Consider the following 15,534-nt stretch of genomic DNA (forward strand, 5'->3'; position numbering starts at 1 on the left):
TCTTGCTTCAACATGAGGCAACCTTGAGTTGGACTCTTTAGAGCCTTGTAACTCTTAGCTTTTACCCTAAATAAATGCCCTTTATAAAAGCCAATAGAGGCGGCGGACTTGGCCCAGTGGTTAGGGCGTCCGTCTACCACATGGGAGGTCCGCGGTTCAAATCCCGGGCCTCCTTGACCCATGTGGAGCTGGCCCACGCGCAGTGCTGATGTGTGCAAGGAGTGCCATGCCACGCAGGGGTGTCCCCGTGTAGGGGAGCACCATGTGCAAGGAGTGTGCCCTGTAACAGGAGCCGCCCAGTGCAAAAGAAAGTTCAGCCTACCCGAGGATGGCGCCGCACGCACGGAGAGCTGACACAAGATGACGCAACAAAAAGAAACACAGATTCCCGTGCCGCTGACAACAACAGAAGCAGACAAAGAAGAACACGCAGCAAATAGACACAGAGAACAGACAACTGGGGCAGGGGGGAAGGGGAGAGAAATAAATAAATAAATCTTTAAAAAAAATTCTTGGAAGGATTGGGAAAATTCATCTATGAAGCCATCTGTTCTGACCTTTTCTTTTTTGGGAAGTTTTGACTACTGATTCACTCTCTCTGCTTGTAATTGGTCAGTTGAGGTCTTCTATTTCTTGTAGAGTCATTGTAGGTTATTTGTGTGTTTCGAGGAATTTGTCCATTTCATCTAGGTTATCTAATTTGTTGGCATGCTGTTGTTCATAGTATATCCTCTTATCATCCTTTTTATTTCTGTGGATTCAGTAGTAATGTCTCCCCTCTCATTTATGATTCTATTTATTTGTCTCCTCTTTTTTAATTTGTCAGTCTAGCTAAGGGTTTGTCAATTCTATTGATCTTTTCAAAGAATCACCTTTTGGTTTTGTTAATTCTATTGTTTTTTTATTCCCAATTTCATTTATTTCTGCTCTAATCTTTGTTATTTCTTTTCTTCTGCTTACTTTGAAGTTAGTTTACTGTTCTTTTTTCTAGTTCCTTCAGGTATGCAGTTAGGCCTTTGATTTTAGTTCACTCTTCTCTTATAATGTAAATATTTAGGGCTATAAATTTCCCTCTCAGCACTCCCTTCACTGTATCCCATAAGTTTTGATATATTCTGTTATTGTTTTCATTGGTCTTAAGATATTTACTGATTTCCCCTGCAATTTCTTCTTTGATCCACTGTTTATGAGAGTATTATTTAACATCCATATATATGTGGATTCTCCAGTTCTCTCCCAGGTACTGACTTCCAGCTTCATTTCATGATGGTCAAAGAAGATGCGTTGTATGACTTCAATCTTTCTAAATTTATTGAGACTTGTTTGTGACCCACCATTTGGTCTATCCTGAAGAATAATCCATGTGCACTTGAGAAGAATATATTCTCCTGTTTAGGGATACAGTGTTCTCTATTTGTGTTAGGTCTAGTTCATTTATCATATTATTTAAGCTCTCTGTTTTCTTTTTGGTCTTCTGTATCGATGTTCTATCTGTTGATGAAAGTGGTATATTGAAGTCTGCAACTATTACTGTAGAGGTGTCTATTTCTCCCTTCAGTTTTGCCTCATGCCTTCTGGAGCACTGTGGTTAGGTGCATAAATATTTATGATTGTAATTTCTTTTTCTTGGTGGATTGCCCTTTTTATTAATACATAGTGTCCTTTGTCTCTTATAACAGCTTTTGACTTAAAGTCTATTTTGTCTAATTGAAGTATAGCTATTCCAGTTCTTTTTTGGTTAATATTTACATGGAATATATTTTTCCATCCTTTCATTTTCAAGCTGTTTGTGTCTTTGGGTTCAAGGACAGTCTCTGTAAACAACATATATAGTTTGATCATGTTTTTAAAATCCATTCTGCCAACCTGTGTCTTTTGATTGGCGAATTTAATCCATTAACATTCACTGTGTTATTGCTATAATGGCAATATTTATTTCAGCCATTTTGTGTTTTGGTTGTTATATGTCATATCTTTTTTTGTCTCTCTTTTCCTTTACTGCAACCTCCTTTTCTGTATAGTTGATCTTTTGATATGTATCTTGCTGCGACCCATGCAGCTGAACAGATTCCTGAGGAGGAAGGGATGTGGGGCTGAAGAAATGAAAGACACAAAATAGTGGGGGCCAGGTGGACCGTGAAGAGCTTGCAGCTGCCTCAGGTCCTTGGCTTGATCACGCACATTATTTTGTATCATAAGTAGAAATAGCACATTCAGAGGTTCTCACAGGAAGTTTGCATTTCTAGGTCACGACAAATAGAAAAGTTACTCTTCTATTCATTAGCCCTCAGGTAACACAGTTTCCTTATCCATACTCAGCCTATTTTGTTCACATTCTTCCTGTGAACCTTGGAGCCTGCTTTGCAGGGCTCACCACATCTCCCCCTTTTCTTTTTGATAAGAAAAAGGCTGCCAGCTATGACTGTGTCTGTCTTAGGTTGGCCCCCTCTGGGGCTCTTACCCGTCATTGACTACCAGCCAGCTCTTTTTCTATGGGGCTGTTCGTATCCTATCATGCTATAAAGCTTTTTGAGTCAGACGTAACTGAGTGTTTTCTGTTTGTATGTGGTGTATCTGCTGTTGCAACTGTGCACAGATTATGGGCAATAGGCACCAGAGAAGTAACAAAAGACAGGCCAGGACTAACACATACCAAAAGTTGTGACAGAGAAGGTCCCAAGGGGCAAAATTTTGTAAACTGTTTAACAGGCTGTTAGCAATAGCTTCAAGATTTAAGGTAGCGAGATGAGCTGATTGGGCCAGAATCTCCTCATGTAGTTTCCATAAATCTATACTAATATTTTCGTGATTCCAAACTCCTTGTAAATGGAGATGGACAGCAGTCCAATTCCAATTTATATTATTGAATAATATGGGGGTAAAACAAACAAAAGCATGTTGAAAATGGCACTGTACGTGCATCCGATACTGTAAAGCATCTAGTTGATTACCCAAGGAGATTACAGTTTCCTCTAAAGCATTTTATTTTTGTTCCAATTGGTGATCAATTTGCTCTTGGTCCTGAAGGGCCAAAGAAGTATTTTGTGCTAAAGAATTGACAAAATGTTTGGTTTGAACACTTTGAGAAAGTGCCAGTCTGGCAGTAAGGGAGGATGCAATGATGTGCTAAGTGTAATAATGCCGGCCACAATTAAACCTAGGCTTGAGGGCACTGGGGGGCTAATTGTTGTTCAGTTATTTGCAGCACTATCTCTCCAGTGTCACTATACCAGGGGGTGCTAAGTGTGCAGGAAGCATAATAAAAGTAGGCTGATGAACTATCAAAAAATCATTATCCCAATTAGCAGTGGTAACTCAGTTAATTATGATGCAAATAATGTACATTTCCACCTTTGTAATGTTAACAGTTCCTGCTACAATAGCATAAGGGAAGGGCACACAGACCTGAAGTCTTTAGGCAGACACAAACTGCAAGTTTGCAGTTCCATGGTTTGCGAAGTTAATATGAGGCATGGCAGCTACCAATAGCCACAGGTCTCATTGAAGTATTTTAACCTCCGGCCATATCTCCACATTTCCCCCTTTTTGTTTTCGGAAAGTACCGATTACTCCCTGGAGGGTTTGTAGCATGCATCTGAGGGCTTATCCCTCCCAGGAGCAGGAGGGATCTAATGTCACAGTCATTGGAGTGAGCATGAAGGAACTTATGGGGGATGTCTGTGAGCTTTTGGTGAGTAACAGGCAGCTGGGTGTGCTAGGCTAGGCACCACAAAATTTGGTACTCGCAATGTTCACCTTTCTGGTGGAGCCACTTTGCTTTTTCTCAGGTTTTACTGGTAGGGCTCTGGATCTTCATGAAGGCATCTGCCTTCAACAGTCCTAAAAGGGATGTCAGAGGAGTGGACAGGGACATGACAGACAGTTACCTGTCACTGCTGGCAGGTGTCCCAGAGGTTCTTCCACAGATCTCTCCCCCATAGGGGGTGATTCACAGCAGTCCCTTGTTTCTGTCTTGCATTTAATATTTGCAAACCACCCCTGGATAGGGATGGCAGTTATTGTCTCTGACGTTTCTTTTAATTCTGAAAAAAAGGATAACTGGTTAACGAAATGTCATCAGTAGGGTTTCAGCCAGGTTCTTTGCCGTCAGGCCAGGACAGATGGTTGGGCTATGCACACAGCCTTGGGGAAGCACTGCAGAAGCCCATTGTTGGCTTTTCTATAGGTAGGAGAATGTGGGCTGGCTTGACTTGCCTAAGGAAATACTGAAGAAAGTCTTAGCAAGCTTCAAAACAAAGTGATAATGACGCAGTTGGATATTAATTTCTTGCAACAAACAAGCAATATTTGGGACTGCTGCATACTGCAGTGGTGTTACTTTATTTTTATTTTTATTTTTTTGTCTTTATTTTTAATGTTACATTAAGAAAATATAAGAGGTCCCCACATACCTCCCAGCCCCCTCACCCCACTCCTCCCATAACATCATCATGGGACATTCATTGCACTTGGTGAATACATCTCTGAGCACTGCTGTACCATATGGCCAATGGTCCACATTATAGTTTACACTCTCCCTCAGTCCACCCAGTGGGCCATGGGAGGACATACAATGTCCAGGAACTGTCCCTGCAGTACCACCCAGGACAACTCCAAGTCCTGAAAATGCCCCCACATCACGTCTCTTCTTCCCACTCCCTACCCTCAGCAGCTACTGTGGCTTTCTCCATATCAGTGCTACATTTACTTCCATTACTAATCACAGTAGTTGCAGAATAGAATATCAGTAAGTCCACTCTAATCCATACTCTGTTCCTCCATCCTGGGGACCCTGGGATGGTTGTGTCAACTCCACCTCTGTATCGAGAGGGAGCTTAGATTCCACTTGGATGATGAATGCAATTCTCCTGCTTGCAGTTGTAGGCATTCTTGGCTTCCTGGTGTGGTGGTTGACCTTCTTCACCTCCCTGTTAGCTGGCTGGGATAAGTCCAATAAACCAGAGGGTAGGAGTTGCAAGTCTGTTGAGGCTCAGGGCCTGGCTATCACATGGACTATCCAGAGATTCAGGTCCCCTGAGTATACACTAAACCCCAGCGCCAACCACAGGTCCGGTAAAAGTAACTGGAGAGGCTTGTGAACAAAGATTTACAATAAGAGATTGTTTCTGTGACACATACTTTTTAAATAATAATTAAAACCATAATTTACCATACTGTACTTTTGTTTAATATTATGCTGAAATATTGGTAAATTTATACACTCAAGTATTCATATGAACTTTTTACTCATACAACTTTAGTAGAAGGTTAAAGAATCCTTTTAATTTTATAACACTTTTAAACACTTCCCATTCAACTTATAATACATTAAATGAACTCAACTGTTTTATTACTTTAATTTTTCTTCAAGGTAAAAGAACAAATCTTTTGTAAATAGTTTGAAATAAAAAGGTACTTTGCAGGATTTGATTTTGAGAAAGCAGGTTTTGAACATTATGTTCCTTTAAAAGGATAAGATCTTTTCTTTTTAGAACACCAAGGAAATGATAAGGTTAAAGCAGAAGAAGCTATTTTGATAAAACAGACTTTCTTTGTGTACTGATTATCCAGGATAAAAACTTTTCATAAAATTTTACTAATACAGACTAATGAGTTGAGAAACTTTGGGAAAGAACAAAATTTTAACTTTGTATCAGTATACTACTCGATACTAAACCTTTTAAAACTTTATAGACCCATCAAATCTTACTTAACTTAAACTTAAACCATAAAAATTCCTTTTCCACCAACCTTTTGCACTTTCTGTATTCAGGTTTTGTCCACATTTTACTTTTTCTTAATAACCAATCATTTTGTTTTAGGACAAAATTATTTTGTTTCCTTAATAATAAAAACATATTCTATATGCTCTATATACCTAAGTTACCAAAATGATTTTGGAAACTGTCTCCAATACACTTCTTACAACATACAATTACCATTAGCACTGAAGAAACTTGTCAAAATAATGATTCAATTTGGTTATATGCAAATATAACTTTTCTTTATATCAAATACCTAGTAGCATGCAATACTAGAAACAGTCTTTTAGAAACAAGTTGGCAGGGGAAGCCGGCTGCCAACATGTTTTCCTGTTGTAAAATTACCTTTTGTGTTATTATTAATTCAGTTTTTGCTTAATAATTTCTTCTTGGAATTAACCGTTTAAACACTTTAATTTAAACAATGTTTTCACAAACTTCTTATAATTATTTATAACCATATAAACTATAATTATATTAAGAAAATTTTACCTTCACAGAACACTTTCCCTTACTTAAAGTTACCATAATACCTTTTACAACTTGCCTTATGCATTCAAGTCCTGTCCTGCATATGTTCAATCTGGTTTTATGAAAACCAGCTATCTTATTTTAGGACAAAACACCTTTTTGAACAAACTTATTAAATTTCAGTCAGCATCCCCACAAACTTTTTACCTTTTTAAATATTTATATAAGCTTTCTATTTTTCATTTTATCCTGTGAAGAAAAAGAAACCATTTCAATTTAGGCAGGAACAATTTTTATGAAGAGACTTATAGTAATTTCATTAATCAAGACTTAAAATTTTTATCATTGTAGAGATCTTATTAACATTTAAACTTATGTATTAATACAAGTGCTTATTTAATTTTTGACCATTTGAATAGAGCTCTTATAGAAATTTGTATTTATCAATTTATATTACCATCCGGAAGTATCAGAATATACACTGACATTGAACAGACAGACAAACACAAAACACAAACAACAAACCAATAGAAACATAAAGTTTGTAATTTGACCCATAATTCTTACTTTTCTGGTATTGCTGTTTTTAAGTTCTCCATCATTTCACATCTTAGATTTTATTGCTTTTAAGATTTCTTCTGGAATTCATGTTGCCTGTACCGTGCAAGCTTGTTCTTGGAAACACTTTTATTAGTAATCAGGAACCAGATAAGGTAATTTGAACCACATAAATGTAGTTAAGTTTTTTATTTAGCAGTTTAGACAGTTAAGACACATTTTTTTTTTTGGATTACTATTCTTTAAGACTACACTGAGACTTGAAGTTCAGGAGTAAGCTATTGATTCAAAACCGAAAATTCCTTTTAACACCTTGATAAAAATTTTGTACTAATTTTATTATTTTGGTTAAATAGGCCCACTCAGAATCAGCACGGAAACAAAACAGAACACCAGTGTTGCCATGTTTTTCTCCTCTCCCAGTGGCTTAATTTTATGAGTCTCCAGTAGCCCACAGCCGCATTATCATGTAGGTAGCAGGGGGTTTGCACAGTTGCTGCCAGAATATTTTCCTTATCCTAGTCAACACTTCAACAGAGTTTTCTTACAAGCATTATTTCACTAACAAGGGCCCTGTTTAGCACTTCTGCCTGTAATCCATACAATTGCTACTGTAAAGGTTCATAAGCTCTGGTGCCAGTGAGCATGTCTATGGTAATAATAATATTATGAGTATGATTTTGCTCTGCTTGGGCACTATTCTCTTCAAACCAATTACTCTTCCATAACAAATAGTTGCCCCCCATCAAGCAAGCTTTAGCCAAAACCACCCAATCTTTGGGACAAAGAGGATCTTGACCTACCAGTTCTACCAAGGATAAAGTGAACGGGGCAGTGGGCCCATAGGTACTACAAGCAGATTTCAATTCTTTTAACAATTTAAAAGGAATGGGTTCATGCAGACATATAGGATGGCCAGGATTGTTGGGCTCAGGGTGTTCTATGACAGGAAAAAGAGTAAATTCAGAAATATCCTCGTCCTCCACCCGGGCGGACCAGAGACTGGCTTGTAAAGGAGATAGAACAGGGGGCCACAGCTACAGGAGACACTAGGGAAGGACAACCCACATTAGGGAGAAGGCACTGTTGACCTACAGTTGCAGTTTTCTGCAACACTTGTTGATCTTTAAAGACAACTGTGATAGCTGCCATTGAATAGTGGCAGGGGAAGACTTGCAGTTGTCTTCCTCACCCTTTTTATCACTACCTAGGTCTCCTGGAGGGGCAGAAGGCTGTTTCAATAAAGTTTCATAACCATGCATTGTTGTGGCCAGAGAAGCCGAAAGAGGAACAGCAGCGCCTTTCACTTTCACGAACCAGATCTAGTGAATCACGGATTAAGGCCCACAAAGTAAAAGTAGTTACTGGAATATTACTCAGGCCTTCAGCAGTATAGTGATCTCTTAATCTCTGACCCACCTTTTCCCAAGTATCCTCATTTACAGTACCTTCCTCCGGAAACAAAGGACAAGTTTGCTGGACAAAATAAAAAACTCTTCTAGCTGTTGTTTGGTGACCTTGGAACCTCGGTCAGACAACAGTGCCTTCAACATCTGAACATACAGTTTGCACCGAGAAGAATTGTGATTCCCCATGCTTTACATCTGGCGCGTCTGTTCCCCCTTACCGGTTTCGCTGCAGCCAACAACCTCCCTGGAATAGGACCTTGTCACCTGTGTTGATTCCGTGTTGCTCCTGTGCTGCTCCTGTGTGTACGACGTCGTAAAATGAGTGCACTCCTTGTGTGATCCAGTCTCCGTGAAATGAGTGCACTCCTTCCCCTGTGCCTCAGGTCCCTGTTCAGGCACCACTTGCTGCGACCTGCGCAGCTGAACAGGTTTCTGAGGAGGGAGCGGTGCAAGGCTGAAGAAATGAAAGACACAAAATAGCAGGGGCCAGGTAGACTGTGAAGAACTCGTAGCTGCCTCAGGTCCTTGGCTTGATCATGCACTTTATTTTATATCATACGTAGAAACAGCACATGCAGCGGTTCTCATGGGAAGTTTGCATTTCTAGGTCACTACAAATACAAAAGTTACTTTTCTGTTCATTAGCTCTTAGATAACACAATTTCCTTATTCATACTCAGCATATTTTGTTCAGCACATTCTTCCTGTGAGCTTGGAGCCTGCTTTGCAGGGCTCCCTACAGTATCTGACTAACTGCTTTTTCATTTCTGTTTCTGTATATTTTTTAAATACTTTTTTTGTTGTTACCTACATCTGTAACCTACCAGTTTGAAAAGATAACAACTTAGCTTCAGTAGCATACATGTTTTCTGCTTTCATATCCCCGTTTCCCCTTGTATGTTGTTTTGTTCCCACTTTACCACTTTATACTTTGCATGTGCATTATTAAATATGCCTTTTTCTTGTTCAGTTGTATTCTGATTTTTACATGAATTAAAGAGTAGAATTGTATTTTGAGGATACAGTACTATTGGGTTTTGCATTTACCCTTTTAGTTAGCATTACTGCTGATCTTCATTTCTTCATACAACTCCAAGCCACTCTCTCCTGTCTTTACCTTTCAACCTGCACAACTCCCTTTAGTATCTTTTTTAAAGATAATATATTTTTTCTCCCCCACCCCCTCCCTGCCCTGCTGTTTTTGCTGTGTCCATCCACTGCGTGATCTTCTGCATCTATTTCTCTCTCTTTGTCTTCTCTTCTTGTCTTTCTCCTCTAGGATTCACCCGGATTCAATCCTGGCAACCTCTAATAAGGAGAGAGGTTCCCTGTCAATTGCGCCACCTCAGTTCCTGGTGTCTGCTGTGCTTCACCTTGATTCTCCTCTTCGTCTCTCTTTTGTTGTATCATCATCTTTCTTGTGTGACTCACCATGCGGACACCTCACTCACCACGTGGGCACTCACACAGGCACTTGGCTCACCACACAGGCACTGGGTCACCATGTCAATACTTGGCTTGCCACACAGGCACTCATGCGGACACTTGGCTCACCACATCAGCACTCGTGTGGGCACTGGCTCATCACACAGGCGCTCATGCAGGTACTTGGCTTTTCACGTGGGCACTGGCTTGCCATGCAGGCACGCTTTCTCTTTTTCACCAGGAGGCCCCAGAGATCTTACCCAGTCCTCCCTTATGGTAGGTGGAAGCCTTATCACTTGAGCCACATCTGCTTCCCTCTAGTAATTTTTATAGGGCCAGTCTCATGTTTTTTTAAAATTTATTTTTATTTATTTCTCTCCCCTTCCTCCCTGCCCCAGTTGTCTGTTCTCTGTGTCCATTTGCTGCGGGTTCTTCTTTTGTCCGCTTCTGTTGTCAGCGGCACGGGAATCTGTGTCTCTTTTTGTTGCGTCACAACCAGCTGCATCAGCTCTCTCTGTGTGCGGCGCCATTCCTGGGCAGGCTGCACTTTCGTGCTGGGCACCTCTCCTTACTGGGCGCACTCCTTGCGCGTGGGGCTCCCCTACACGGGGGACACCCCTGCGTGGCATGGCACTCCTTGTGCGAATCAGCACTGCACGTGGGCCAGCTTCACACGGGTCAAGGAGGCCTGGGGTTTGATCCCTGAACCTCCCATGTGGTAGATGGATGCCCTATCCATTGGGCCAAGTCTGCTTCCTGGTCTCTTGTTGATGAACTCTCTCAGTTTCTGTTTATCTGTGAATACTTTAAACTCTCCCATATTTTTGAAAAACAGTTTTGCTAGATAAAGAATATTTGGCTGGCAATTTTTCTCTATCAGTTCCTTAAATATATCATACCCTGCCTTTTCTCCTCCATGGTTTCTAATGAGAAATCAGCACTTAGTCTTCTTGAGGATCCCTTGTATATGACAAATTGCTTTTCTCTTGCTGGTTTGAGAATTCTTTTTCTTTGGCATTTGAATTCTGAATTAGTGCGTGTCTTAGAATAGATTTATTCTGTTTGGAGTGTGTTTGTACTTCTTGGATATGTATAATTATGTCTTTCATGAGAGTCAGGAAGTTTTCAGTCATTATTTCCTCAAATATTCTTTCTACTCCTTCTCTTCTCCTTCTGGGACAACTATGGTCTTACGTTTGTGTGCTTCATGCTTTCACTCAGATCCCTGAGACACTGCTCAATTTTTTTCTATTTTCTCTATCTGTTCTTCTGACTGTGTGATTTCAATTGTCCTACTTGCAACAAAATAAGAGGAGCCTTTTAGGTGCAGTTTCTTCTTTGCAAAGATTTTGTAGGAAGTATTTTTCTTGCTCTGCAGACCCCATATTTTACCATTGTAGCTCACTTATGAAACTTAGTATGATTCTAAATGGGTCTCATAAATGCTTAGTGGATGGGAATCTAGTGGACCTCTTCTTGATTTCTGGAGGCATGTAAATTAGATAGCTTGATACATGATAAAAAAAACTTAAAGTCTCTGTACAACGCATTCTCTTGCCTCATCTGAATTCTCTTTATCCTTTTAGGAGGCAAGAATTTAAATAAGATGGAGACTCTTCCAGAAGTAGGATTAAGTTACTTGTTACATGAAGAACTTTTCTGCTCACAAATCTGGCAACAAGTTTCAAGGGAATTAACAGGTTGTCAAGATCCCATGATAAATACTAAAGGAACTAGTTCTCAGTTGCAAAAACAGAAACCCTATAAAGAAAAGGAGTTTGGTAAAGGCTTTAATCAGAGTTCACGTCTGCAAGTTCATCAGAGAGTCCACATTAGAGAAGAATCCTACAAAGAGGATGAGTGTGGAAAAGACTTCATTCGGAGTTCTCATGCGGGAGAGAAGCCCTATAAGTGTGAAAAATGTGATAATGCCTTCCGTCGGTTTGCAAGCCTTCAGGCCCATCAGAGAGTCCACAGTAGAGAGAAATCATACAAATATGATTCCTTGTGTAAGGGTGTCAGTCAAAGGTTATATCTTCACCATCATCAGAGAGCCACTAGAGACAATCCAGACCAATATGAGGCATGTGGGAAAAATGTCAGGAAGAACACACATTATCAAGCCCATCTAGTAGTCCACACAGTAGAGAAACCCTATAAATGTAAGGAATGTGGAGTGGGCTTCAGTCAGAATGCATATCTTCAAGTCCATCAAAGAGTACACACTGGAAAAAAACCTTATAAATGTGAAGAGTGTGGGAAGGCCTTCAGTTGGCGTTCACGACTACAGGCTCATCAGCGAATCCACACTGGAGAGAAACCATACAAATGTGATACATGTGGTAAGGGCTTTAGTTACAGCTCACACCTTAACATTCATTTTAGAATTCACACAGGAGAGAAACCCTATAAATGTGAGGAGTGTGGGAGGGGCTTCAGTGTAGGTTCACATCTTCAAGCCCATCAGATAAGCCACACTGGAGAGAAACCATACAAATGTGAGGAGTGTGGGAAGGGCTTCTCTCGGGCCTCAAATCTTTTGGACCATCAGAGAGGCCACAGTGGAGAGAAACCTTATCAATGTGATGCATGTGGTAAGGGCTTCAGTCGTAGCTCAGACTTTAACATTCATTTTAGAGTCCATACAGGAGAAAAACCCTATAAATGTGAGGAATGTGGTAAGGGCTTCAGTCAGGCCTCAAATCTTCTGGCCCATCAAAGAGGCCACACTGGGGAAAAACCATACAAATGTGGTACATGTGGGAAGGGTTTCAGTCGTAGTTCAGATCTTAATGTTCATTGTAGAATCCACACAGGAGAGAAACCCTATAAATGTGAGAAGTGTGGGAAGTCCTTCAGCCAGTTTTCAAGTCTTCAAGTCCATCAGAGAGTCCACACTGGAGAGAAACCATATCAGTGTGCAGAGTGTGGGAAGGGTTTCAGTGTAGGTTCACAGCTTCAAGCCCATCAGAGATGCCATACTGGAGAGAAGCCATATCAGTGTGAGGAGTGTGGGAAAGGCTTCTGCCGGGCCTCCAATTTTCTGGCTCATCGTGGAGTCCACACTGGAGAGAAACCATACCGATGTGATGTGTGTGGTAAGCGCTTCAGACAGAGATCATACCTTCAAGCCCATCAGAGGGTTCACACTGGAGAGAAGCCATATAAATGTGAGGAGTGTGGGAAGGTCTTCAGTTGGAGTTCATATCTTCAAGCCCATCAGAGAGTCCACACTGGAGAAAAACCATACAAATGTGAGGAATGTGGGAAAGGCTTCAGTTGGAGTTCAAGTCTTATAGTTCATCAGCGAGTCCATGCTGATGAAGAGAGTGATAAGGACTTTACTTCATCAGAGAATTCATACAGGAAAGAAGAGCTATAAAATTGTATGTTTTAATCCTTTAAGTGAATGCTGAAATGTAACAGTTACCAGAGTTGTCAGAGGAAACATTTGTTTCATACAAGGATCAGTATTTCAGTCGGAGCCAACATATTATAACAGTCAGGAGACCACATAGCAGAGAAGCCTTGTGAGAATGGAGATGTAGGGCTTCAGAGCCTTGACACTTAGCAAATACTACACAGAAGAAAGGCTTTATGAAGGATGAGTCTGCTGAGAGTTAAGAAAAAGTACAGAGATGGAAATGCCAAAATCGGACTATTCCACTAGATTATCAGCTCCACAGAGGATAGGGACTTTGTTGAGGACTTTATGGACTGCCAAATCTATTCTGCCTTTTCAGTGCCTAATGTTTTTGGTTTTCATGAATTGTTAATTAAGTAAAATGGAGAACATTCATATTTGAAAATTTTATAAATTCATCTCTAAATATTTCTATAAAATTGTACTCAAAAAAATTCTGCAACGTTTGGAAAGCATTTAAGTTAGATAGATGGACTAACTTTCCCAAACCTGCAGGTCCTGTGTACTTGTTTATCAAACTGCAGGTTGCAACTTGTTAGTGGGTCCAGAAAATCAGTTAAGTGGATTGTGACTAGCATTTTTGTATGCGAACAGTACTTTATTGACATATAATTTGCATGCAGTAACATGCACAAATCTCAAGTTTACAGTGTCAGGAATTTTGACAAATATATATAATCTTCACTGATATATATTTCTATTATACCAGAAAGTTAATTTGTGCAAATTTCCAGTCAATCTTATCTCCAATGGCAACAAGTATTATGATTTCTATAACCATAGATTAGCTAGGCCTGCTCTTGAACTTCATTATGGGTTCAGTATGTGCTGTTTTGTATGTGGATTCCTTTGAGAAGAAAAATAATCTGAATAGATACAGAGAAAGCATTTGACAAAATTCAGCATTTATTCATAATGTAAAATTCTTCAATGAGATAAAAGACATCTATGAAAATCCTAGAAACTGATACATTTTTAAAATTAAGGGATAATTAATTTATATACAGTAAAACATACTCTTTTAGGTGTATCATTCTGAGTTTTAGAAAATGCTACTGTCATTTAACCACTACCACAGTGGAGACATATTACCAGTTTCAGCATCCCCCTCCCCTGTTACTTTGTTTCTTTGTGGTCAGCTGCTTTCCTTATCACCAGACCTCAGCTAACATAATTTGCCATTTTTCAAGAATGTCATATAAATGTAATCTTAAAAGTATATAGTCTTTCGAGTCTGACTTTTTTCACTTAGCTTAATGCTTCCAAGATTTATCTGTCTTTTTGTATGTATCAGTAGTTACTCCTTTTTGTTGCTGAATATTATTATTTTGTACCACAATTTGTTTATCCACCTGAAAGGCATGGGTTTCCAGTTTGGGGGGTATTTAAGAAGAAAGCAACTATAAACATTTGCATATACATCTGTGTCTGAACACAAGTTTTCTTTTGTCTTGGAGTGGTATTGTTGAATTGTATGGTAAGAGTATGTCTAACTTTAAGAGAAACACAAACTTTTCTAAAGTGGCTGTACAGTTTTGCATTCCCATCAGTATGAGCATTCCAGTTCCTTCACTAGCACTTGGTTGTCAGGGTTTCGATTTTAGCATTTCAAATATGTTCACTGTAAGACCCAGGCCATGAGCCACATGAGGCATGGTCAGGCCAAGTAGAACCAGAACACTCCACAATGACATAGTCAGGTCTTTGGTGTGTAGGCCGCAGCATGCTGGGATGCATGTTTATTATGGTGAGAAGCATGGGCATTGATAATCCCTATCTTGTAGTAGTCTCCCATTCAGTATTGCTGTAATGGGTTAAAGCCAGAGTTGGCATCCTATTTAAGAATGTTGATGCTGGGAACTAATTTAAGAACTAATTCCTTTCTTGTTGGAATTCTTGTTGGAAGATCCATATAATTGCAGGTATGGGACGAGGTGCCAAGACTTCTGTTTCCTCCAAAAAGGGACTTCTGCTTAGCCAGCCTTTAAAACTGTCATATTGGGGAAGGACACTGGGCTTTGGCAGAGAGCTTTTTTATAGCATGTTGAATAGCCTGTTTGGGGTTAATGACCCCAATTTTCAATGGGTTTTATTCTATTATCTGCTGTAAATCTGAATGCCAGTATGCACAGATTATACACAGGGTTTGAAATGGATAGCAGAGTGGGGAGGAGTTACTAAGTGGGAAAGAGACCATAACAGGGAGACGGGGCTCTGCTTGCCTTTTGGCCAGGTGTCTTTTAGGACCTAAAGGTTGAAATTTCAGGTTGACCAAGATGGGCAAAAAGAAAGGCCAATTTGGGAAGCAGACATGGCTCAACTGATAGAGCCTCTCTCTGTGTACCATATGGAGGGTCCAGGGTTTGATCCCCAGGGCCTCCTGGCCCATGTGGTATAAGCTGGCCCATGCGCAGTGCTGTGGTGCACAAGGAGTGCCGTGCCATGCAGGGGCGCCCCTGCATAGGGGAGCCCCATGCACAAGGAG

At 40.1% G+C, this 15,534-nt stretch overlaps 1 protein-coding gene across 6 annotated transcripts in view; it reads left to right on the forward strand.

Annotated features, from left to right (window-relative positions):
- The window catches only part of LOC101431279 (zinc finger protein 45), a 107,709-nt gene extending 93,239 nt beyond the window's left edge, over positions 1 to 14,470 (forward strand). For all 6 annotated transcript variants that reach the window (XM_058280354.2, XM_071209307.1, XM_071209306.1 and 3 more), the window contains one exon: positions 11,212 to 14,470. In XM_058280354.2, coding sequence (XP_058136337.1) covers positions 11,212 to 13,007 — 1,796 coding nt within the window. In that variant the 3' untranslated portion in view covers positions 13,008 to 14,470. The remainder of the gene's footprint in view (positions 1 to 11,211) is intronic.
- The last annotated feature ends 1,064 nt before the right edge of the window (positions 14,471 to 15,534 follow it).

Source organism: Dasypus novemcinctus, chromosome 18 (genome assembly GCF_030445035.2).
Source record: "Dasypus novemcinctus isolate mDasNov1 chromosome 18, mDasNov1.1.hap2, whole genome shotgun sequence".
NCBI classification, from domain to species: Eukaryota; Metazoa; Chordata; class Mammalia; order Cingulata; family Dasypodidae; genus Dasypus; species Dasypus novemcinctus.